Genomic DNA, 27,732 nt, shown 5'->3' on the forward strand with positions numbered 1-27,732 from the left:
TCCTGACTGGATGATCATTAACTGCTTCTATCATGGTTTGGGCGCTACTTCTAGACCCATGCTTGATGTAGCATCAGGAGGAGCCTTGTGGGCTAAAAGCTACGATAAAGCTTATAAATTGATTGAACTGATGGCTGCTAATGAATACCAGAATCCTTCTCAGAGACTGCCTCATGGCAAGGTAGCAGGAATTCTGGAGGTGGATGCAGCTACTGCTATTGCTGCGCAGCTTAAAGCTTTGACGATGAAGGTGGATTCTTTGGCTAATTATGGAATTAATTAGATCACTAGTGTCTGTGAGCTTTGTGCTGGTGCGTATGAGACAGAGCAGTGTGCTATTTCTAGTGAATCAGATCGGTTCATAAGCAACTTTCAGCGACCGCAGCAGCCTGTTCCAGCCACCTATCATCCCAATAACCGCAATCATCCTAACTTCAGTTGGAGCAATTCTCAGAATACGGTTCAACAGCCTTATCAGCAGTATCCAGCGAAACAGTACAACCCTCCTGGTTTTCAGCAACCACAATATACGCCAAGGCAACAACTCCAGCTGTAAAAAGCTAATGAAAAATCTGAATTGGAGGAGTTGAGGCTCTTGTGCAAGAGCCAAGCAGTTTCTATCAAGACCTTGGAGAATCAAATTGGGCAGATTGCCAATGCCTTGCTGAATCGTTAACCTGGGACACTCCCTAGTGACACTGAAGTCCCAGGAAAGATGGAAGTTAAAGAGCAGGTTAAGGCAATCACATGAGGTCTGGTAAGGTTGCAAATCCCGAAAAATCTCAAGTTTCGGAAGATGAAGCCGTGGCTGAGGAAGAAGTGCAGAAGGAAGCAGAAGTGGAACCAAGGAAGATTATTATGGAACACACTTCTCCTGAGGGTAATACAGGGGAGAAATAGATCTATCCTCCATCTCCTTTTCTTAAGAGGCTGCAGAAGAAAAAGCTGGATAAGCAGTTTGAGAAGTTTCTGGAGGTGTTCAAGAAACTTCATATCAATATACCTTTCGCTGAAGCCCTTGAACAGATGCCTAGTTATGCGAAGTTTATGAAAGGTATTCTCTCTAGGAAAGTGAAGCTTGATAACTTAGAGACTGTTGCTCTCACGGAGGAATGCAATGCTGTGCTGCAACAGAAGTTGCCTCCGAAGCTTAAAGATCCTGGAAGCTTCACTATTCCTTGTACTATCGGAAACTTGTCATTCGACAAGTGTTTATATGATTTGGGAGCTAGCATCAACTTGATGCCTTTGTCTCTCTTCAAGAAGTTAGATTTACCTGATCCAAAACCTACTTATATGTCCTTGTAGTTGGCGGATCGCTCTATTACATATCCATGAGGCATTGTGGAGGATGTATTGGTCAAGGTGGATAAACTCATCTTCCCTGCTGATTTTGTAATTCTTGATTTTGAGGAGGATAAGAAGATTCCCATAATCTTGGGAAGACCATTCTTGGCTACGGGCCACACCTTGATGGATGTGCAGAAGGGTGAGCTTACCATACGTTTGTTAGATCAGGATGTAACTTTCAATGTGTTCAATGCCATGAAATTCCCCACTGCAAACGAGGAGTGCTTAAAAGTGGAGTTGGTTGATTCTGTGGTTACTTCAGAACTTGATCAATTACTAAGGTATGACGTCTTAGAAAAGGCCTTGTTGGGGAATTTAGATAGTGAAGATGACGAAGGTGATGAGCAGTTGCAATTTCTGAATGCTTCTCCCTGGAAGTGAAGGCTATATATGCCTTTTGAATCTCTTGGAATGGAGGAGCTGAACAAATCTCCAAAGCACCTTAAACCTTCAATGGAGGAAGCTCCTACACTTGAGCTTAAACCATTTCCTAAACACTTAAGGTATGCATTTTTAGGTGATGCATCTACTTTGCCTGTTATTATTGCATCTGACCTTTCAGGTAGTGATGAGGAAAATCTCTTGAGAATTCTGAGAGAGTTCAAATCAGAAATTAGATGGAACATAACAAATATTAAGGGAATCAGCCCTTCTTATTGCATGCATAAAATTCTGCTTGAGGAAGGTAGCAAGCTTACTATTGAGCAGCAGAGAAGGCTCAACCCGATCATGAAAGAAGTTGTGAAGAAGGAAATTCTCAAGTGGCTTGATACAGGGATCATCTATCCCATTACTGACAGTTCTCGGGTGAGTCCAGTTCAGTGTGTGCCAAAGAAAGGAGGCATCACAGTTGTTGCTAATGAGAAGAATGAGCTCATTCCTACTCGAACAGTCACAGGGTGGAGAGTTTGCATGGAATACAGGAAGCTGAACAAAGCCACAAGGAAGGATCACTTCCCTCTTCCTTTTATTGATCAGATGTTTGACAGATTGGCTGGGCATGAGTACTATTGTCTTCTGGATGGCTATTCGGATTATAATCAGATTTGTATCACTCTAGAGGATCAGGAAAAGACTACCTTCACTTGTCCGTTTGGAACATTTACCTTCAGAAGAGTTTCTTTTAGGTTATGTGGTGCACCTGCCATATTTTAGAGATTATGATGACTATCTTCTCTGGCATGATTGGTCAGAATGTGGAGGTGTTCATGGATGATTTCTCTGTGTTCGGTGATTCTTTTGATGAGTGCTTGTAAAATCTTAGCGCCATTCTTAAAAGGTGTGTTGAGACCAATCTGGTTCTCAACTGGGAGAAATGTCACTTTATGGTACGACAAGGCATTATTCTTGGGCACAAGGTCTCTAGTAAGGGTCTCGAGGTGGACAAAGCCAAGTTGGGGGTCATTAAAAACCTTAATCCACCAATTTCTGTTAAGGGAGTCCGCAGTTTTCTTGGTCATGCGGGTTTCTATAGGCGTTTCATCAAGGATTTTTCAAAAATCTCTAAACCCTTGTGCAATCTTCTAGAGAAATATATCCCGTTCAAGTTTGATGACGAGTGCCTAGCTGCTTTTGAGTTCTTGAAGAAGAGTTTGATCACGGCACATGTGATAACTGCACCTAATTGGAATGAACCTTTTGAGATGATGTGCGATGCAAGTGAGTATGCAGTTGAAGCAGTTCCTGGCAAAGAAAGAATAACATATTTCATGTGGTCTACTATGCTAGTAAGACTCTCAATGGTGCTCAACTGAATTACATTACTACTGAGAAAGAACTCTTGGCCATTGTCTATGGTTTTGAGAAGTTTCGATCTTATTTGCTTGGGACGAAGGTGACAGTTTTCACCGATCACACTGTGATTCGATATCTCGTTTCGAAGAAGGACTCAAAGCCTAGATTGATTAGATGGGTTCTCTTACTTCAGGAATTTGAGTTAGAGATCAAGGACATGAAAGGTACTGAGAATCAAGTTGCTGATCAATTCTCTCATTTGGAAGATCCAAGAGCAACTTCACAAGATAAGACATTGATAAATGAGTCTTTTCCCGATGAGCAGTTGTTTGGAATGCATGAGGAAGAACCTTGGTTCGCAGACATTGTGAACTACCTTGTGAGTAATATTATGCCTCCAGACTTGTCTTATGCTCAAAGAAAGAAGTTTATGCACGAGGTGAAGTGGTACATGTGGGATGAGCCATATCTGTTTAGGCAAGGAGCTGACCAAATCATCAGGAGATGTATTCCGTACAGCGAAACGGGGGGGGGGGGATCTTGCGAGATTGCCATTCGACTGTGAATGGAGGTCATTATGGTGGAAAAAGACAGCAGCTCGCATCCTTCAAGCACGATCCTTCTGGCCTACATTGTTTAAGGATGCGCATCAATTTGTTTTGAAGTGTGATCGATGTCAGCGGGTCGGTAATATGTCTAAGAGGGATGAGATGCCTCTTAATATGCTTCTCGAGGTTGAGGTATTCGATGTTTGGGGATTCGACTTCATGGGGCCGTTTGTCTCATCTTGCAATAATCAGTATATCTCGCTGGCGGTTGATTATGTGTCGAAATGGGTTAAAGTCAAGGATTTGCCGAAAAATGATGCGAAGGTAGTGCTTAATTTTCTTCATAAGCAGATATTCACACGATTTAGTACTCCGAGAGTCATAATCAGTGATGAGGGATCGTATTTCTGCAATCGCAAGTTCACTGCTATGATGTAGAGATATAATGTGAATCATCGCATTACTACAGCCTACCATCCTCAGACAAATGGTCAAGCTGAAGTGTCTAACAGAGAGATCAAGCGCATTTTAGAGAAAGTTGTATGTCCATCAAGGAAGGATGGGTCTTTGAAGCTTGATGAAACTGTTTGGGCCTATAGAACAGCTTATAAAACTACGTTAGGGATGTCGCCGTTTTAGGTTTATGGAAAGGGTTGTCATTTGCCTGTGGAGCTCGAGCATAAAGCGTATTGGGCTTTGAATAAGTTGAACCTTGATTTGGATGCAGCTGGTAAGAAGAGGATGCTTCAATTGAATGAACTTGATGAGTTTCGACTTCAAGCATATGAGAATAACAAAATGTATAAGGAGAAAGTCAAGAGGGGGCAAGATAGGGGTCTAATGCTCAAATCATTTGTTCCGAGACAGCAAGTTCTCTTGTTCAACTCTCGTCTTCGTCTTTTTCCTGGAAAGTTGAAGTCGAGGTGGTCAGGGCTGTTCATAATCAAAACTGTGTTTCCACATGGAGCGGTGGAAATTTTTGAGAATGATTTGAGCCAAACGTTAAAGGTGAATGGACAGAGGTTGAAGCACTACTATGAGGATACGACAAACCATGGGGTGGTTAGTGTCATTTTATTGTCAACTTGATCTCGAGATTCTATGTCAAGCTAGCGACGTAAACAAAGCGCTTTTTGGGAGGCAACTCAAGTTTGTTGTACATTAGTAGATAGAGGAAGAAGGAAAAAAAGGAGAAAAATACAAAAAAATCAGAAAAACAGAAAAATTCAGTGCCAACTACAGTAGCACGGCGTGCCCGTGCAGAGAGGTGGGGCAGACGCGCTGAAAAGTCAGTAGCATGGCGCGCCTGCGCTGGCATGCAGGGCGGCCACACTGGTTTTCCAGAAGCACGGTGTGCCCGCGCTGCTAGGCGGGGCGGTCGCGCTGGGTCACTGAAGTCGAAAAAAAATATAAGGCAGCAAAATAGTAGAAAATCGGGAATTTCATACCAAAATCAATTCAAACCCGATTTTTACTCTTCCATATCCCAAATATAATAATTTGAAATTTGATGTTATTCAATCAAAATATAATGCAATCCTTTACCCTTCATAGTTTTTAAGAAGTTAGAACTTTTAAAGTTTTATGAAATAACGAATTTTGATGTATTTATTTCCTTAAACTATAAAATTATATTATTCAAATTATAAAAATAAGCCAATTATGCTAGGCTTCTTAACGAGGTAGGGAAAACGGAAAATCCGTCCCAATCCGATCCAAATGGAGCCGTTCTACCCCGCTTAAATGGGGAATGGGGCAGTGACGATGATGAAACTTTAACCCAATTTAAATATGCGACGGATATGATATTTATATAATCCCCTTGGAGAAAATTCACCCTGAATATAATATAATATATATTTTTAAAATATAATATTTTATACCGTGTAGTAAAATATGTTTATAGTATAAAATAAACTATAATTTATTTCAGTTATATACGTAATAAAAAATATATATATTGCTTATAGAGTGTTTTAAATTCTCTACATATTTATTTTAAATGATATATTATTAAAAACATTATTGAGTTTTTTTAAAAATAATTATTATAGAGAGTGATTGGGCGGGGTGGGGATTAAGATTTGCCCCGTGGAATAAGGATGGGAATACATTACAAATATCTCACGGGAACAGGGCAAATTTGTTTTTATACGCCGTGGGTATGGATATAGTGATCCCCGCCTCGAACCCGACCCATGAAAACCCTAACTTACACAAATAATTAGATTAAGGGGTTGTATTCCATTCGAATTTTAGAGAATTTATAACCATTCATGAATTTAAGTAATTGTTGTTGATTTGATTTTAGTTCTAAGCGGATTTTAGTGGAGTTGTTTATATTTTTACTATTCTATCAAATACAAAAATTCATGGAACTTTTAATAACACAAAATTTGAATGAAAATTCAAATTGAATAGCACCACTTTAATGGGAATCCAAATTGAATATCATTAAATTTCAATGAAAATTTTAAAATTTAAATTCAATATCCAATATTTCAAAATATATATTTCAATTTTTTAGAATTCAAATTAAATACCCAAAATTTTTTAAAGTCCTTTAATATCATAATTAAACCGGCCCGCCTAAATATATAATCTTGCATGACCTATAAAATTTTTGTTTATTTTATTGAGCTGAATCAAATTAGTGATATAAATAAGTCATATGAGATTCCTTAAAAATATGAATTAATACGAAATAATTTTTTAATTATAATATATTAGAGTAAAATACATACCGTGTACCCAAAGTTTGGCTTTACTGCACATTGTGTACCTAATGTTTCAAGAATGCATTGTGTGTACCTAATATTTCAAAAATGCTGTAAAGTGTGTACCTCTATTAAGTCTATGTTAAGTCCATTGCAAAAGAGGTTAAACATCTATGATGTAATTGCAAAATGGCAAAAAAGGTGCCATAAAGAAAGGCAATCCCGCCGTTAATATCATTCCTATATCTTTATTACCGCAACCATTATATACACACAAACTCACACATGTAACTTAGTCACCTGGTTCTTGTTTGAAGCCCATATCAACAATGTCCTGGTTTGTGCGTGATTTTGATGACCATCTGGCATATTATCCAAACGAGTGCCCTGATTATAGCCGTAAGTACTATGTTCAACAATTTTATTCTGATTCTGTATAACTTATGGCCGTTTACACACTTCCATGTAACTGATTATTTGAGGATATGCATATCTTGTGTTCATGTTGATTTTTGCCTGTTTTGTTGTGTTAATATCTGCATAGTATCATCTTAAGTTATATGGTCGTGTATATTGATAAATTAGGATTTTGTAGAATGTTTACAATCACTTTATCTTCTATACCATGTATTAAATTTGCAGGTGCACCTGATCATTTTACCATTAAGTGTCATTTTGGGGGACATTTTGAGTCAAACCCTAAAAATTATGTTGAAGGTCAGGTCCGTATGGAGACATGTGTGATGTTGAGCAAATTAGTTGCATATAAGTACTTAGGATGTTCAATGAATGTGGTAAAACTTGTAGCTTCTTGGAATTATTTTATAAACATCCATCATCTAATATGGATGTAGCATTATTCCTTGTGGTAAATGATGCAGATGTGCTTGAGATGTGTAAACATCGTGACTCAACTAGGGTGATGCATTTGTATTGTGAGAGTAACCCAACGAGCCAGGAAACTATAAATTCCATTCCCTCTCAATGGTTGAATTTTGACTACATTGAGGACCTTAACATTGCACAAAGGGAGTATGATGACTTAGTGCAACTGTTGGAGTTAGAGGGCATGTCTAAACCTTCAATGATCTTGAACAAGAAGTTGTGGACAAAGAACAAACTGTGAATTTGATAGTATAGATGAAGAGGCTGATCATGTATCATTCCATGTTCACACCTCCAATGTAGATAACACATATGAAGATGTGGCTGCTGTCAAGAAAGTTAGGGAAAAAAGAAGGAATTCCCTAAGACACACAATGTGACTGAGTGGACTCTTGACAGTGGTAATTTCATGGATGATAATGAAGGACAAGGAGGGGTTTTATCTAATTTAAGTGACTGTGATGATAGTGATGCAGAAAGGTGGGTTGCCAATAGTACAAATGATGATATATTTAGGTAACCTATTTTTAATGAAGCAAATGACATGAGTGATCCCAAATTTGAGGCTGGAATGGGTTTTAGCAGTGCTAGTACATTTAGAAGTGCTGTTAGAAATCAGTCCATTAAACATAGGAGGGCAGTGAAGCAACTTAGGAACTTTGGACATAGGGTTCAATTTATATGTGAAGATTCCAAGTGCAAATGGAAGATTTATGCCTCCCCTAAGCCCAACTCTGCTAGTTTCCAAATCAAAACCTACCAAAGGACTCACAGTTGTTATGAGACCTTTAAGTAGAAGAATATGACATCACCTTGGATTGCAAAACATTATGAAAATGACATAAGAATGAATTCAACTTGGTCAATACCTTCTTTTTAGAAAAAAATTGTGAATGATTGGAGATGTGAGATCAGTGTTCATACAGTGGGAAGGACAAAAAGAATGGCACTTGCTGAGATCAAGGGGAACCATATTAAACAATATGGTTTGATATGGGACTATATAAATGAAGTGAAAAAAGCTATGCCTGATAGTACTGTTGAACTAGTGTTAGAAGAACCTACACCTATAATGGAAATGAGGAGGTTTAAAAGAATCTATGTGTGTCTAGGCCCTGTTAAGAAATGTTTTAAAGCTGGATGTAGGCCAATAATAGGGCTTGATGGTTGTCATCTAAAAGGACCATATAGAGGGAAATTATTAGTTGTTGTTGGGACATATTCCAATGATGGAATGTATCCCATTGCATGGGCAATAGTTGAGGCAAAAAACACTGAATCATGGAATTGGTTTTTAGAGCTCTTGGAAACTGATGTGGACATTCAAAACAGTGGAGCTTGGACTTTCATTTCTGATAGACAAAAGGTAAGAAATTAGTTTGTCTTGATATGTTCATAATCATAAACCACTAATTGCATATTATTGTTTTTGCAGGGTTTGATCAATGCACTTGTAAATGTTGTACCAAATGCAGAGCATAGATTCAGTGTCATGCATTTGTACAGAAATATGTATGAGGAACATAATTGGATTGGCCTAAGAACTCTGTTATGGATGGCTTCTAGAGCTACAACAGATTATATGTTTAACAAACATATGAAGGAACTAAAAAGGTAATGAGAAAAGTTAGCAAGTAAGGCCATCATGCTTCTATTTTAATACTAGCCTATGACCCGTGCAATGCACATATTACTTTTAACACTTGAATGTTTTTTAATAATATAACTATATCTTAAAATTATTATATTTTGATATATAGTTTCAAGAAAAATAAATTGAAAAATATAATAAGTTATAATAATAAATATTTTGTGATAATTTGAGACTTAACTGAAAATAAATAATATAATATTATATGTTATTCACGGGACTCGAGCCCTGAACCTGTAGAAATTGTTAAAATAAAAAATATAAAAGTTTAAATATAATAAGCTGTTGAGGGGGTTCGAACTCTGAATCCATGAGAGCAGTTTTAATATTAATATAATAATATTTTATTATTGCATCCAACGGTTCTCATCTATCTGACTTTAGATCTGACGGTTGTTATTGGTCGTACCAAACCACTGCACCGAGCAACCGACTACCGAATAAAGGGTGTTCTGCTTATAATAGTATAATATAGATTTGCTCTAGTTAATTTATGCAACAATATTTACAAGAGTAAAATACATGTAAATTATTGCAATTGGTTTTAGTGGGAGCTGTATGGTTCAGTGGAGTGGAGCAAGTAAATATTTATGCACAATGACTGATGGTGGGCATGAGATAGTGGTAGAGTTGGACTCTAAGTCTTGTGCATGTAGAAAATATGATCTAACTAGATTGCCATGCTATCATGCTTGTGCATGCATAAAATGGAAAAATCTAGAAATGATTGACTATATTCACAAGACCTATTATAAGGATATGTTCTTGAGCACATACACATACACAGTAATGCCAATAAATAGTAAACAATATTGAGAGAAGACCCCATTTCCTGCACCATTGCCTCCAGAAATTAAAGTGCAACCAGGAAGACCCAAAAAAAAGAGGAAGAAGAGGAATGATGTGCCAGTGACTGTGAAAGGAAATGTTTGCAAGCTTAAAAGGACAAATACAACAGTAAGGTGCAGTCATTGCAATGAAGAAAAACACAATGCCAGATCATGTCCAGTAAAGATACTTGTAATATTAATCTGTATGAATTAGTTAATAAGTTGTGTACTACATAATATTTCATGTTGCATTATTTGATTAAGTTTGTTATGGTGATAGAAACTGAATAAGCCACTTTGTGGTGCTAAGGATCCAGTAAGAAGAAAAAGGCCCCAAAACAGGCTAACAAACCAAAAAAAGTCCCACAATCAATGGTTGCAACTCCTCCCACAGATGTACCTACTAGCATCACACAACCAGTGCCAAATGTCAATTCAGGGACTACTCAAGGTGGGGTTTTAAATCTTATAGCCAGCCTGATAGAGTTAAAAACACATTTATGGGAATTCAACCACATAAATTTACTGTCAAGGGGAAGCAAACCACTAGTGTAAAAGAAATTGAAACTGCTAAGAATGCAAGAAAGAAAAAGAAGCTACCAATATGAAAATTATAATCTTGAGGTCTATGACAAGATTTTTTTGTTAAATTATTTCCTTGATTTCGGCACTGTATTTTTTTGTCAGTTTCAAACTTTGAAATTGAATTATCATAGTAAGGTGCAGTATCAATTGCAAGGAAATATTAAATATGTAATTCACTCAAATTTATTGAGATGGTAACTTCTGTAATGCAATAACATTTTGCAGTTTCAAGTCTATATATTATTATTATTTTACAAATTTATAGTTTTCTTCCACCATAGACATATTTGTATGCATTAGTCTTTCTTGGTAGTAACATAACTTGCATGCATTGGCTACTTATAGTCTTGGTCTACATTCAAACATTGTAACTTGTAAACCTTTACCACCTACTACTATAAATACATGTACCTATTTACCTTATTTTGTATAGTACAACACAAACTATAACACACAAACAACTACCAAAATGGCCTCTTGGAAGAAACCTATGTCAAACTATTGCAAACTCAATGTTCAGGGACTTTTTAACAGATCACAAATGAAGAGCTCGGTTGGCTGCATAATAAGGGACAATAATGGAGGCTGGGTGAGGGGTTGTGGAGGTGTCATAGGCTATGGTAATACCAACCACTTCAGAGTTATGGGCAATGTATTATAGTCTCAAACTTGCATGAGAACATGATAAGTTAAGGCTGATGGTTGAATGTGAAGATGCTGAAACAATGCAACAAATTATGTATCCTGATCCTGATGATCCTATGGCTGATCTTGTGACCATGATCACCAATCTCCTCAGTGAGAAGTGGGATGATCTTCAAGTCTACGATCTCACTTCCTTAGCTAACAGTGTTGCTGATGCTCTGGCAACTCATTGTCTTTCTGGTGAGGGGGGATCGATGAGTTTGAGGAGGCTCCTTATGCCATCAAGGACATCCTTGCCGAGGAAGGAGCAAACAAAGCTTGGGGGCTGTTGGGGGTGTCTTTCTTTTTCATGGGTTTAAATAAATTTGTGCTTGTGATATGCTAGGGGATACATGTTCCATTTTCTCCTTCTAATGCATTGTTACTATTATGTTTTTAAGACTTTGATTTTGTTTTTTTATCAAGCAATTACAATCAGATCAAACAAAACTATGCTAAAACACAATGTAGTATTTCAAAGGAACATAACATTTTCAATGATTAAACTAAAAAAACAACCTATACCATTATTAGATTACTAATCACAACCAACACAAATACTACAACATATTTCATCCACTTCTTGTTCTCTGTCCTAACCCTAGCATTTTTTAATTCCTCCATGTGAAACAATCGAAGCTCCTACATCTCCTCTACATTATCCTTTATGCGACTTAGCAAACTATTGATCACAACTCGTGCTCTAGTGGACATTGGAGTATCAACCCATCTGAAATAGTTACATTCTCGAACCCCATTTATGCAGCTCATGAATCTTCTTCCAGCGTTGTTTTCACTCCATGCTGGTCTTGAAATCGCCATAGACCCACAATTGCAATTTTCCCCCATTTCACCACCCAAATGTGCTTGATTTTGATTTTGGAATTGTACAAAATCGACTGTAACTTACAAAAACAGCTCCTAAACCTGATTGCAAGCCTTATATTGGACTGATAACCGTTCTAATAGTGAAATTACAGAATTGCCCGTGACGGTGTTAGTGTAGAGTTAACGACAGGTACACATTTTACAACATTTTTAAAACATTAGGTACACAGTACATTCCTGAAATATTAGGTACACAATATGCAGTAAAGTCAAACTTTGGGTACACATTATGCATTTTACTCAATATATTACTACAAAATATAAAATTTTATAATATATTATAATAAATTTAAAATTTAAAAATATTTATGTAGAAAAGAAGAAGTAAGTTTAGAAAAATTTCCCATATTATTAATTAACATATGTTTTCCTGTATCTCTCTCGTGTGTTTGTCCATGACGTCTCTCTCTAGAAAAATCTCTCCCCCTCCCTCCACTTGGAAAGCCCTCCCTTTCTTCGTTCCACTACCACTACCACTTCCATGCCTCCCTCCTTAACTTGAATTTTCATACCTGGGTTTTCTTCTAAAAATGCCTCCTTTTTAAATTCTTATATACATACATACATAAATATCTCTTCTCTTCTTGGTTGTGTTCATCCATTCATTTGCATTTCTTTCTTTATTTTGGCTCTGTTTCCAGTTGGACTATATAAATTCCACAACAATATTTGTATGTATATGCATCTCCAACCAACATCACTCTATGAACCTGGTACTGATTCACAGCTTGTTTCATTTATAGCACAAACCACAACTCCCCCCTCCCCCCTAATTTAAGTAAAAAAAATACCAACTTTATTTGTCTGTTCTTGATTATTTTACCCTCCAACCACTTGATCTTCTTATTGATGATATCATCTCGTAACTGTTGATAAGTATTCATAAAACCACTCTACTTACCAGCCCACTGTTTTCTATCTTTTCTGTGGGTGCTCATTTATAAATTTACATCAAGTATTTGTGTGTGTTTGTGTTGGGTATTTGTTTTTGTGAGCTTTTTTGAAGAATTTGTGATTTGGGAAATTAGTTAAGAATGGAGAGTAATAGAGATAGCAATGGTGGTAGTATTACTAAGCATTTGGATAATGGAAAGTATGTTAGATACACTGCTGAGCAAGTTGAAGCTCTTGAACGAGTTTATATGGAGTGTCCTAAACCGAGCTCGTTGCGTCGTCAGCAATTGATCCGGGAATGTCCTAGATTGGCTAACATTGAGCCAAAGCAGATCAAAGTTTGGTTTCAGAATCGAAGGTATATATCAACTTGTACAATTTCTAGATTTTTAATATTTTGCTGTTTTGATTTACCCTTTTTGTGTTTTGCTTAATGGTTGTTTATGCATATAATTAATCTTTTTTTTAAATAGCTAATTGTGCATATGATAATCTTGATTGAGATGTATGATTTTATTTGTTTTGATGGGGGTATTGAAAATAAAGATCTGTTTTTTTTTTTAATTTGATTTGTGTTCTTTATATGATATGGAACAAGAATTTTCAAAGGTTAGGTGAAATTTTAAAAAAAGTTTGTTGTTTGGCTACGCAGGTGTCGGGAAAAGCAGAGGAAAGAGTCTTCAAGACTCCAAACTGTGAATAGAAAGCTGAGTGCTATGAACAAGCTACTGATGGAGGAAAATGATCGCCTGCAGAAGCAAGTTTCTCAGCTTGTATGTGAAAATGGATATATGCGCCAAACATTGCAAACTGTATGTTAATTAAACTGAAACCTCTTTTAAAGTCAGTTGTCCTTTTCTTGAATGTTGTGTATCTGAAAATTTATTGTAGGATTGCTAAATAGCAAAACTGGATTTCCTTTACTGTAATTTTGTTACTATATAATTAGCCAATGGCATAATCAGTTCTCCTTGAAATTAAATGTGAACTTTTGTTGTCTGATAATCAGTTTTTTAATAGCAAATTGTGTTTTCTTTAAAGGAGGATTTTTTTTGCTGTTTTAGGGTTATATAGATCGTTATTATAACATTTTTACATGTTTAGGTAAAAGAGTTTGTTTGAATTCTGATGTAGGTACCACAGGTAACTACGGACGTCAGTTGTGAGTCTGTGGTCACCGCTCCTCAACACTCTCTCAGAGATACAAACAATCCTGCTGGGTAATTTTGAAAACGGATTGCATGATTTCTTACGATTTTCGTCTGGGGGCTTGTACTCCTGTAATATGGAAACTGTTGTATTATATTAATTACCTATTTTTCACTTTTTTCATTATATAATACTTTTGGCAGACTCCTATCCGTTGCGGAGGAGACCTTATCAGAATTCCTTGCGAAGGCTACAGGAACTGCTGTTGATTGGGTCCAGATGCCTGGGATGAAGGTTTTGCTATTTGTTTTGAAACACGTGTCTTTAGCTGAATTTTGCCTCTGGCCCTTTAGCAGTTAAGTAATCATGTAACTACTTTTTTGTGTTATACCAGCCTGGTCCGGATTCAGTTGGGATATTTGCTATTTCACATAGTTGCAATGGAGTGGCAGCAAGAGCCTGTGGTTTAGTAAGTTTAGAGCCTACGAAGGTACATATAAGAAAGTTATATTTGTCCGAATAGTGTTTTTGTTCCAGTCAGCTGCTTTATTGCATGAAGTTTGATATCATCTGTTTAATTTTTAAACTTTTACAGATTGTGGAGATCCTCAAAGATCGTCCAGCTTGGATGCGCGATTGTCGAAGTCTTGAAGTATTTAGTATGTTACCTTCTGGAAATGAAGGAACAATTGAACTCGTGTACACACAGGTTAGCAGTGTGTTTACATTGTAGTGTTATTTCTAATGTCCTAGTGTATAATAGTATTCAATCTAATCAATGACTGTCCATTTTTGCAGATGTATGCTCCGACCACACTGGCTCCTGCACGAGATTTTTGGACCCTCAGATACACCACAAGTTTAGACAACGGGAGCATTGTGGTATGCAAATTTATATATCTTAGAGAAATTCTTTGGGGACCAGGATGCATGTCCATGTACAAATTCTTGACATATGATAGCCTATATAGGCCAAATCATAAGGGCTGTAAATGTTGAAAAAATAAGAGCTCCTTCTAAATGATTTGTAGTGCACCACTGTCAATCCTAGTGTGGTATGATGCGTCTTTCTGGTTCTTAACATGGAAGTATTAAGATGCTAGAATCAACTTGGTTTGAACTGACATTTGCATATGTGATAAGCACCTGCATTTTATGGATGCTTATAGTTTTATGAATGCATTGATCGATATATAAACTCTCTTACCGCTCCCTTGCTAGATAACTACATAAATTGAGGTGATTAAGCTGATTTTTATAGTAGCATGGTAAATCAACATTTCATATTCAACATGCAGATATTTTAATTGTGCTTGTTGCTACAATCTGGGATTAGGTCTCCTTATTGTTTTCTCTTCATATTGGGTTCTTGAATATTTCTAGAATTTATAATTTGAAGAGAGCTAATTTGTACAACTTTTGCTGTACCTTCTCCAGGTTTGCGAGAGATCAGTTTCTGGGTCTGGAGCTGGAGCTGGCCCAAATGCAGCAGTTTCTGCTCAGTACGTAAGGGGTGAAATGCTTCCGAGTGGTTATTTGGTTCGACCATGTGATGGCGGAGGATCAATAATTCACATAGTTGATCACCTAAATCTTGAGGTTGAAGTTTAAAAAATTTGCTTATTCATCTATCCTGTTTGAAAGGATTTTCTTACTTTTTTTGCTTGTCCATTTCAGGCCTGGACTGTGCCAGAGGTATTGCGTCCACTTTATGAATCGTCAAAAGTGGTGGCGCAGAAAGTGACTATTTCAGTGAGTAAATATATCTACAATATTCTTCATTTACCGCTGCATGATTCTTATTTGGTTTGTCTGAATAAGATCAGCTGCAAAATTTATATTCTGAAGCAAGTATATTTAAAAGTGTGCATACCTCCTTTCTTTGATCAACTCCGGGAACATTAAAATTGACAAGCACTAATCATAATTGCTTTGAGTTGTGTGATTTTCTTTGTTGCCAATATATCCTTAATTATTGATCTTATACTAACTCCTGTATAAGTGGCTTCATTTTGTGAAAGCTCTTTATGATACTTTGTTCACACATATTTTTATTTATTTGGTTATATCTTTTCTCTTTTGTAAATATATTAAATGAGACGGCATGACTTCTGCATGCGCCCCATAATTTTTTTCTGCTTGAACGAAATGCGCATTGCGTAGTACGATGTGAAACTCAACACCTGCTTAATGCACAACTCATCATTGCTAGTCCCTATTTTCACTTACAAGGATAGGGGGTTTATTGTTGTTGCATGGCACATAATGTAAAGGAGATTAAATGCAGCTTCTGTTTATTTATTTATTTATTAATTTTATATGCAGGCATTACGCTATGTAAGGCAAATAGCTCAGGAGACCAATGGTGAGGTGATATATGGTCTGGGTAGGCAACCAGCTGTCCTTCGGAATTTTAGCCAACGACTAAGCAGGTAACTTTATCTTTAGAAATTATTTGATCGTGTTGACTAGGGTATTGGTATTATTCTTACAAACCGAAGTTGTAAATTGAGATTTCGGGATAATAATCTGTAATACATTCTCCCTCCAACCGTCCAGAGGATTCGATGATGCTATCAATGGCTTCAGTGATGATGGCTGGTCCGTGATGAGTTGTGAAGGTTCCGAAGATGTGATCGTTGCAGTGAATTCTGCAAAAAATCTGTTCAGTACTTCTAATCCGTCTAATTCACACTCCTTGGTTGGAGGCGTTCTCTGTGCAAAAGCATCTATGCTACTCCAGGTGAGACACAACTCAAAACTATATAACTATACCTACTCTGATCCATACCATGGAGGAACATCCCAATTTTTTTCCTTGCACTAGGAAGCAAGACTAAGTATCCTCAAATATATTATTTCAGCTAAAATAGAAATACATTTATACAAAGGGACCAGGCCTGCAACAATCGGTTCCCATAGATTTTTCTCTTATAAGTCGTGTCTAGAATTTTGGGGAGCCTTGGGCAAAACCTAGGTTGGTAGTCAAATGCAACTTGAATATAGTAAATAAGGAGATGTAATATGTCTTTCATTGCACATATCGAGGTTTAATGTGTCATTTTTCCTTCCAGAATGTCCCTCCTGCGGTTCTAGTACGCTTTCTAAGGGAGCATCGGTCAGAGTGGGCTGACTTTAGCGTTGATGCATATTCTGCTGCTTCACTAAAAGGTAGCTCATATGCATATCCTGAAATGAGGCCAACACGGTTTACAGGAAGCCAAATTATCATGCCTCTTGGTCAAACAATTGAGCATGAAGAGGTATGCTTGTGATTGTATTATTCTCCAGTTATCTGTTACTATGCACGTTACTCATTGACAAGAAATGATTCAAGTATTTGTATGGCAACTGTCTTTCTCTTCATCTGCTTTTCTAAAATTTGTATCGGCTGTAAACATAGACATGTGTGTATTTCCTAAACTTTTTCCTTGTAATTTTACTTGGTAAAGTGATCCTCTTTCACAAGAATTTAAATCAGTTGAAAGAGTCTTTTAACTTCTAACTTGTGGTTGATTTCTTTGAAAGGAGATTTATTAAGATTTCATCTATAGCATGACATGTCTCTTTATAATATGTATTGTGTATACAACTATAAATTCTATTATGCATTATGTCCTAGATGCTTGAAGTAATCCGGCTCGAAGGTTATCCTCTTGGTCAAGAAGATGCTTTTATGTCAAGGGACATTCATCTCTTACAGGTACTGAAATATGCATATCATTACATGACTCTATATTTTAGACACCCTTGCAGAGTGTTTTGAGACTGACGTTTGCTTAACTGTAGCTATGTAGCGGAGTCCATGAGAATGCTGTGGGAGCCTGCTCTGAACTTGTTTTTGCTCCAATTGATGAAATGTTTCCTGATGATGCCCCCCTGCTTCCTTCTGGTTTTCGCGTCATTCCTCTTGATTCAAAATCAGTTGAGTTTCAAGTTTTTGTTTTTTAGAATCCTGATATTGTTGTCATATTTCTTGTTGGATAAAGGTTACAACTGCTGTAACATGTGCTGATAATAGAGGTTTAGTGAGTATAATTTGGCAGACTGAGTCATCTATCTTCATGCCAAGGCCTGCCTAGTAATCCTAATAGGAGATGTCTTGCTTGCTAAACATCAATAGTCTTTGGGGTGTATGGCATGCCTCATAGTTAGAATGTTTTGAGAATAGTCTTTGATGTTTATGGCATGCATGCATCATAATTAGAATCTTTAGAGCTATTGAGACCTCTAACAGACTTACAAGTGCCCCATTCTAAATCTGCCTCGATGTAGTAGATCGCTCTAAATTAATTTTTTATCTACCATTCGGGTTATGTTATAGTGCTCAGTTTCTTCTTTTAAGGCAATTGTAGTCTTATTGCGCCTTAATATTTGCATTGAAGTTGCATTAAAATAATGGGCTTTATCCTAGCCTTTGGCATATGTATTCCAGGTAAAATTATTAAAAATCAGACGAAGTTATCCTATCAATTACAAACGGTTGCATTTTTCTTGTTCCTTCTTGTTTTAACAGTTCTGAATCTCAGGGTGATGTGCAGGATAGTTTAACTACAAGTCGCACCCTGGACCTGGCATCCAGTCTTGAAGTGGATCCTGCAACTAACCATGATGCCATTGACTCGTCGCCAAGTCACAGTATGCGATCAGTGTTAACAATTGCATTTCAGTTCCCTTTTGAGAACAATCAGGCAGATAATGTTGCTACAATGACTCGACAGTATGTCCGTAGAGTTGTCTCATCTGTACAGAGGGTTGCCATGGCCATATCTCCGTCAGGTACGAGCCCAGCAGCTGGTCCAAAGCTATCTCCTGGTGCTCCAGAAGCTCAGACACTAGCCAACTGGATCTGTCAGAGCTATAGGTAATTTCTAGTCTTGCAACTAATTAAGGGGAAATGGCTGCTCTTCACCTCTTTGAAGTAGACAGATCTTATACTGAAGTCCTGCTCAATTTATTTAGTCAGTCCCACTTACAATGATAAAAAAACATGTTCTTAGTTGATTTTTTCCTCTCTAGCTCTCCCTTACACCAATTTTCTCAGGTATCACATGGGGACAGATTTGTTGAGTTCTGATTCTACAGGCGGTGATACCTTGTTAAAGAATCTTTGGCATCATCAGGATGCCATTTTGTGCTGCTCGTTGAAGGTATGTAATCAATGAATGTGATTTTACTCTAAACTATACGATGCTCTGTACTAATTGTGTTTAATATCTCCAGTCACTGTAACTGTCTACATTATGTAATACATATGTGATACTCTTAAAAGAGAAAAAATAATAATAAACCTCTTTTCAAATAATGATTACCCAGTTTACCATCTTCCAAAATATTTATCATATTTACCAACCATATACGCCTTCTACAAGTACATATTACATGCCTAACAACTAAAAGCAGTTAATCTCTTCTACCTTTTCAGAGCACATCCATGGCCGTCAATACAAATATATAGCCCAAATCCATTGCAAAATCCCATGAATAAATCACTTCGGAATCTCCATGTTTGAACAGCTTACCACCTACATAACTTGACACCCCAATTTATAGACCCTTGTCCATGTTTTCATACCCCAACTCAAACACCCTCTTTTCTGTTCATCTTCACGACATATACCATATATAGACAGACATATACCTTTTGTAGTGATACACGTTAATAAGAAACATATCAAGTGATATGCATAATCGAAAAGTGTATATTTGAAACCAAACCACAAGATAAGCACTTGAGGTATGCGTATTTACGATATGCAGTTGAAGAATGTGTATCTTGCATTGCTTTCTGTTAAAACATCTGTATTCTTTTATCGTCCCTTAAAAGATAGGTTAAGATCTGCAGTGTCGTTTTATGTTGTGTGGGACTGTCCCTTAAAAGTTGTGTTCTTATCTGACAAGTGTAGACTTGGCAATGAATGATTTTCATTAAATGTGTTAGGGTTGTCAGTGGATAGGGCCCAGTTTTAGGTTTTAGTACGAGAATATCATCAAAGGCTAGGTCAAATATATGTACATGTACATGGCATGTTATTACTAGGTGGACAAAATGGTCATAAACATTATTCCACCCAATTCATTCCTTCCTGCCTGTGTGGCCTATTCATAGTAGCTGGATAGTGTATATATAAATGTATGTAATTGTGTGTGCAACGAATATATTATTCTGTTGCATATGCTTCTCGAATCTCATCTCTTAATTTTTGTATTGCAGTCACTGCCAGTCTTCATATTTGCTAATCAAGCAGGTCTGGACATGCTAGAGACCACATTAGTGGCTTTACAAGATATTACTCTAGATAATATTTTTGATGACACCGGCCGTAAAGCTTTCTATTCAGAATTTCCCAAGATTATGCAACAGGTAATCTATAAATGACTTTGAAGTTATTGCTAGGTTCTCTTAATTTCTTGCGATTGTGAAGTTATCTTATTGGCCACATAGTAGCTAGTGAAAGCTGAAATACCATTCAGATATATAACTGGTGCCATATTTCTTTTATTCTCAGGGTTTTACTTATTTGCCGGGTGGTATCTGCTTGTCAACGATGGGACGCCACATCTCGTATGAACAAGCCATAGCTTGGAAGGTCCTTGCAGCGGAAGAAAATACTGTCCATTGCCTTGCCTTTTCCTTTATGAACTGGTCTTTTGTGTGACCATTTGTATTATTAGTATGATGTTTTAAGGGGAGAGCTCAAAGATAGTGTTTGCAAACGAGGTAGCAAAATGGATTAAAAAGAAGTTTAGTAACCAATACAGCAGACAGACAGGTTTTCAGTGCGTCAAGTATGTTGGCAATTTTAAGTTGTAGTGTATGTATCATGTCTGAAAAGAGAATTATTAAACAACCTTATGACGAGTTTAATTTATTAGCTAAAACAGAAGTTGGTTTCTATGGATCTTAGTTTAATTTACAGTATTAGCTAAAGCAAATGTTGCTTTCTGTGTTCATTAAATTGAATTCCGTCTCGTTTGAGTTCGTTTTACCTGCAATCCTGCATAATAAATTAAATTCGTTTTACCTGCAATCCTGTATAATAAATTGAGTTCGTTTTACCTGCATAACAAAGGATCACGTCGATTAGACTCGAAGGTTAGAGTCCCCCATTTTTTACACTCTCTTCAAACTCGGAAAAATAAACCTATTTTGTGTATGCGTAGGTGATGGAATATAAATTATGTATATTTTAGATGATTTTTATTCCGATATTGATTATATTTTGCATTTAGTTGGAAGCGACTAGAAAAAACCAACATTATACAAAAAATATTTTTTTGGATCATAAATTCATAGAATGGACGAAAAGTTTTGTGATATAGGCAAGTCCTATGTGAACTCAATTATGAGATAAGGTATGAATTAGATGCTCACATTTATGTCGATTAAGTTCTTATATTACATATTTTGATGTATCATTATTTATCACTTCTAACCTATAACACATATCTACGTGTTCACACACGCTGAGGTTTTTGTGGAAACGGTCTCTTCACCTCTTCATTCTTTTGAGTGAGGGTAAGACTGTGTACATTATACCCTCCCCAGACACTGCTTTATTTGGTATTTACTGGATTTGTTTGGTTGGTTGGTTGAGGTTTATTAATTAGTTTTTAATATTGTGTTGTAGAAAGTAAATTATTCTAAATTGTAAAGGATTGAAGCTAAATTAGAAGAAAAATTGGATTATTTGGGCCGTATCTTGAGTTCTGTTTATCAGATTTTGGCGATTCAACAATCCACACAAATATAACGAGATTCTCTTTTATTAGGGAATGGTCCAGGCTTCAAAATCTATTTGGATCAGCCCGGTAACGAGAAAAAGTCAACTACGAATATTGATTTTAGAATTCTATTCAGTTTTGGAAACTCTTGTTTATTCCTATAAACAATTAAAACTGATTATTATTTTTAGATACTGAGAGATACGTATTCATACATAGAGCCACCGAGGAGAGAAGGAGATTTCAAGGAGAAGATTGTGTGCTTGGGAATTTCAACCTAAGGATTACTCTTCTACATCTTTACTTTATATTGTATTCTCTACTCTTTATGATTTTTATGTACTTAATCATGACTATGGTAGGCTAAACCTTCTTTGTTGTAGGGCTGTTTTGAAACCCTAAAACCCTAAACCTTATGACAATTTTATGAGTATTAAACTTGAATTCTTGAGATGTGCTTGATTATGCTTATATGTTTATCAATGCTTTTAGAGATACTTGAATTAACAATGATATGTGGTCATCCAAGTTTGTTATGTGATTGTTGTCTCTAAAAAGTCAATTAATCTTTATATGTGATCCTGTAATTAATTGTACAAGTGTGTAATTCATATTAAATTTTTTATGGGGTTATATTAATAACAAAATTTGTTTATATGTGTTCATGACAAGTTTTCTATAAGTATTTAGCATATCGAGGATAAAATTCAAGACTTGTATGTCATGAGTTTAGTGGTGGATTTACATGCTTTACAACATCTCTCTCAAATAATTTACAAACCAACTTTTCATTGAGTTATAATTAGTCTATTATCTATTATTATATTAATAATAGCCCAACATGGGGCAATATTGATGATATATTTTATTATCTCAAAAATCATGAGACATTTTATTCTTTATAAAATGTCTAAATGAGACATTTTATTATCTCAAAAATCATGAGACATTTTATTCTTTATAAAATGTCTAATTTGCCCTTAGAAATTGGTGAGACATAAAATTCAACTTAAAATATCTAATTTACCTCTCTTTTCATAAATTGTATAAAATTTGTTATTAAAGGGAATCGAACCCAGGTTTTCAAGTTACAATAGCAATCAACTTACCACTCTGCCACTTATTCACATTAGTCTTTCACCATGCATATAATATAAGTACGTGTGATCGAGACTTATTGTTACCTCAAAATTTTGAGACATTTTGTTATTCGTAAAATGTCTAATTACTCTTAAAAGTTAGTGAGACATAAAATTCAATTTTTTGATCATAAACTCTTTATATTTGATAAAAATACAATAACTTTTTATTAAAAAATTATAAGTTTTAAGTAATTATAAATGTGTTAATGAATACATAATTAAAATATACATAGTATTATATTTTTTTAAAAAAATTAAAAATAAATAAACATTCACAGGTATAAAGAGCCATTAAACTTCAGCTTATTTCGAATTCAAAATTAGTACTTCACTTATTTTTTAAAAGATACTCGAAATTTGACAATGTGATCCAGCATAAAGTAATCGTCATTATCCAGTTTTATAGGTTCAAAATTACGATCTCGATAAAAGCATCTTATAAATACGACAAATTTTGTAAATACTATATAGATAAGGATTGATGTGTTTGAGACTCTTTTTTGTAAAATCAAGTTAATAACTAATAGGTATCAAACTTACTAACTTGATCGGTGATAGGTTATTATTTTTCGGACTTAACTCGGTTTTTAAAAAATACTCAAAATTTGAAATTAGTCTTCACCAAATTTGATATGATTACATAATACACACACATAACATACACACAACATACATATATACATACATACATACATACATACAAACAAACATACATATATACATACATACATACATATATACATACATACATACATACATACATACATACATACATACATACATACATACATACACATGTACGTGAGAAAGATGGGTCTGAGTCATCCTCACGTGACAATCCCGAGATCGAAGAATTTTACATATAAAATTTTAAGGGTGTATTTGTAAATTCGATCATATTTTATATATTTACAAATATAACCTTATACATTATATGAGAAAATAGTCTAATATCAAGATTTTATCCAAGGTCATCCACATGTGCAATATTATATATACAAGATGAGATTCAGTCTTAACGTGTAAATCCACCTCCCAACTCATATATAACTTTGGTTCAACATCGTTTATTAAAAAAATAGTTAAAATTATATTGAATACACATAATTTATAACGAAAATATATTTATTACATTTTATAATTTATTTTTTAAACAATTTAAGACAAGTGTTTAACAAATATATAACTTAAGTTCTACACATATGTTGAACAATAGTTATACTTGTGTAGATCAAATAGATAAAATAATTTTACATTGGTATTATTAATAAAATTATATTAAATTAATAATGTTTCCTTTTTGCATAACCAAATTTAATATTGATGAACCTTAGAAGGATAGTTCAAAATTATGAAATATATATTTAACAAAATTTTAACAACGGTTTTACACATTATATATTAAATAAATAAAATTTTCATATCTTTGTGCTCTAATTTGATATTGATGAACTTTAAAAGGATATTGAAAGATTAAATTATATGTATTCAATTAAATTCCAACTATTATTTAATAAATTAAGTTGAATTTACGTGTGTGCGGGCACGTGTACTGCATGTGTGTCATTTACAATATATTATCTAATTATTATAAGAAAAGATTAAAATTATAACAGATAAAATTCGAAATGATTTAAATGACGATATTAATTCATAACTCAAGATCAAATTTTAGAAAATAACCCGTGCCTTGCACGGGTTTTTATGCTAGTTTAGTTTAAAACAACAATTTAAACCAAATTATATTTTTATTTTTACTCAAGATAAAAGTAAAAATTAAACCCTTAATCCTTGTCGTTAACGATCCCTTACTTATTCTACATTACATTCGACACAAAAATGGTCTAACTTGAGTTACATCAATTTTTGGCGCCGCTGCCGGGTATTGAATTTTCTTTACTTTTATTTTGTGTTAGTCTATATTAGTTAGTGTGGTTTAAACGTTTCATGTTAGCAGGTACATGGTCAACATCCACTCTTCTGGTGAACATCTTGAACTATTTGAAGAAAATCCTGAGAAGCTATTTTGCAAGAAGAGTGATACTTCAAGTAAGCAAGGAGATGAAGAAAGTGAAGGGAATTTTTTTTAGCTAACATGGAAATAATACAAACACTTCGTGATGATGTCGCTGTCTCGATTGCTAATCTTGGCCAATCATGTATGGTCTATCCGAATATTGCAACTGGGAAGAGTGGCAGCTTTGAAATCAAACAAAATCTACTAATGAGGTTACCTGTCTTTCATTATCTTCCAACTGAGGAACCTAATCAACATCTCTCTTAGTTTGTGACTATTGTGGAAAGCATGGGACCAGAAGTGACAGATCCTCAAATTCTAAAAATGAAAACATTCCCATTTTCTCTTGATGAAGCAGTTTTGGATTGGCCAGAGGAATTACCTGTGGGGTATATTACTTCTTGGGAGAAGCTCGCCTAGAAAGTTTTGCAAAAACTCTATCCAGCAACTCGAGTAATGAACATGAGACGTCAAATAGCTAGACTTCGTTAGAATGCTACTCAAACTTATGCTGAGTATTATGCGAGATCTCAAAAGTTACAAAAAATATGTCCTCAACATGTTTTTTCAAAAGGTAGTCTGTTGCATTTCTTTTACCAAGGTCTTCTTGAAGGTGAGATGAGACATTTGAATTCTGCCGCACAAGGTGCCTTTATGGATTTATCTCATGTTGCTACCGAGAAACTTATTGCTAAAGGAGCTGCAAATGAACTTCAATATGGGAGTCGTGCGATGTCAGGTGTAACTAAAGGAGATGGTTCTGATCAAAGGCTGTCAAAGATTGAGGAGAACATTGAGAAACTAAGTGCATTAATGTTTAGTGGTAAAACACCAAAGACTCAAGTTTATGGTATTCGTTCAACTCCTGGACATTTCACTGATGTATGTCCTCCGTTAATGGATCCTTCTTATGAGGATGTTAACTGTTGGATTTGCCAATAAAGGTGGAAATGTGTTCTTGAACACCTTAATCCAAGATGGAGGGATCTCCCCAATTTGAGGTTAAGAAACACTGGCAATGTTTTGAATGGATTTCAGTTTCAAAATAATTCTACACCTCCTAGTTTTCAGCAAAGGGGACAAGGTTCCCAAAACATAGGTGGTGACAATAATATTGAAAAATTGTTATCTAAGTTGGTTGATGGGCAAATGGAGATGCAAAAGAAATGCACTACAAATTCTCAAGACATAAAAGAGTTGCAGAAGCAACTTGGGGATGTGATCAATAAGATAAATCAAGAGCATGAGCCTAGATGATTTCCTGAACTACACATCCAAATATGAAATTTAAGTTGGGATTTGTGGCACAAACGGAGCGGAAAAATAAAAAATATATATGAAAAATGAAACCCTAAATGCAGGATCCATGCGAAACAAGACATTTAATTCAGAGATTAGATGTTTACCTTAATAAAAATTTCTTTCTGATTGTAATGGAAGTTCTGATCTTGATGAACCACAACACTCCTCCTTGCGAAGATCTGCTCTCCAAGGTATCCACACGAACGTCCGATCGTCCAACGATCACCAGAGCGGTACTAGCCGATTTTGGTTGCCTCTTCCCCTCTCTCTCTCTCTCTAGCATTTCTAAGATGTAGAGCTGCTAGGATTTTTCTCAAAAATATAATGTGACAAGTAACCCTAAAAATATACATCTTAATGTATATATAGGGGAGAGAAGATTAAGACCTAACCCTAAAACTAATGGGCTTCTGAAAAATAACATATTCTGATTTCGGGTCTATATTACTATTAAATTCGAATTCTAATATATATACAATTAATCAAGTCTCACTTAATTAATTTAATAATTAAATTCAAAATAATAATAATAAAATATTTTAATTCATAATTTAAATAACACTCCATTTTAAACGTTCTTTGTGTGTGACCCTTTAGGTTATTATTACGTTAGAAATAGTTTTATTTTCTAATAATAAAATTATAACAATGAGTGACATCTAGCAATACATCATTGCTACACAAGTAATAATAATAATTGGTGATTCAATTAAACCTTTCGGGAATAATGTATAATATAATATATTCCCTTTATGCTTGTATTATAGATCAAACTCGAGGCATGCATTGTGTCATCCTCTGTTAACGTTTAATCCTTATTTCCTTGATCAATGAGTAAACTATTAAATAAATCAATATTTGAGCACGACCATGCATTTTATAGTCTTACTCAATTAAGAGGTCAATAATATCACTCCTTTAATATAGGAGGGCTAAATCCCATATAGATCATTCATATTTCTCATATGATTCATAATATAACTAATGTCTGCTTTTATTATTACCCGGTCAAGGATAACTTACAATTGTATCAAAATATATTAATTCTCGTATAAAAATATAATGACTTTAGGTCTAAGGACCAATACATCATTATCACCGTGAGATTAACTTATGACACTATAAATATGTAGTATCTCATAACGGGTCAATCCAACACCATGTATCTAATACATGTGCCTGTGTTTTGACTTTAGTATCACCATACCTATGATCAATGAGATGTGATCATCAGTCAACAAACGCACTAGTCTCAACATATTTATTATCGTCCCTTAACAATAATACTGGACTAGGTACCTTTAGGAATATCAATATTATTCTCATAATCTCATTTCTAAGTCACGTACTTAGAGATATAGATTTACATATCATATTCTAAGGACATTTATTAATCTAATATTTTATCACAGAAAATAAAGATATAATAAATTACTAAAGAATAATCCATAGAATCATAGTTAATAATCCAGATGTCTCGTAACATAAACATATTAGTGTTGTCTCTAGGGCACACACACTAACAATCTCCCACTTGTACTAGAGCCAATCACCCATGTATCCAATACCCATGGAACCAGTATGACTTTCGTACTTTTGCTGCGACAAAGCCTTAGTCAGTGGGTCAACAA

General features: G+C 35.2%; 1 protein-coding gene across 4 annotated transcripts; it reads left to right on the forward strand.

Annotated features, from left to right (window-relative positions):
- The first annotated feature begins 12,246 nt into the window (after positions 1-12,246).
- LOC141666701 (homeobox-leucine zipper protein REVOLUTA-like) lies at positions 12,247-20,811 on the forward strand. 4 transcript variants are annotated; one of them, XM_074472853.1, is made up of 18 exons: positions 12,247-13,124; positions 13,419-13,578; positions 13,910-13,986; positions 14,119-14,209; positions 14,310-14,405; positions 14,511-14,624; positions 14,714-14,797; positions 15,353-15,514; positions 15,593-15,667; positions 16,241-16,347; positions 16,475-16,658; positions 16,990-17,178; positions 17,538-17,618; positions 17,705-17,839; positions 18,457-18,779; positions 18,960-19,065; positions 20,130-20,279; positions 20,425-20,811. In XM_074472853.1, exons 1-18 carry the CDS (start codon positions 12,907-12,909, stop codon positions 20,572-20,574), a joined length of 2,502 nt encoding a protein of 833 aa, XP_074328954.1. In that variant the 5' UTR covers positions 12,247-12,906; the 3' UTR covers positions 20,575-20,811. The 4 variants fall into 4 exon arrangements, with proteins under 4 accessions (XP_074328954.1, XP_074328950.1, XP_074328952.1 ...); XM_074472849.1 differs by having other exon boundaries at positions 12,248-13,124; positions 13,901-13,986; positions 18,445-18,779; XM_074472851.1 differs by having other exon boundaries at positions 12,248-13,124; positions 13,901-13,986.
- Positions 20,812-27,732: the final 6,921 nt, after the last annotated feature.

This window comes from Apium graveolens, chromosome 6, assembly GCF_009905375.1.
Source record: "Apium graveolens cultivar Ventura chromosome 6, ASM990537v1, whole genome shotgun sequence".
NCBI lineage: Eukaryota > Viridiplantae > Streptophyta > Magnoliopsida > Apiales > Apiaceae > Apium > Apium graveolens.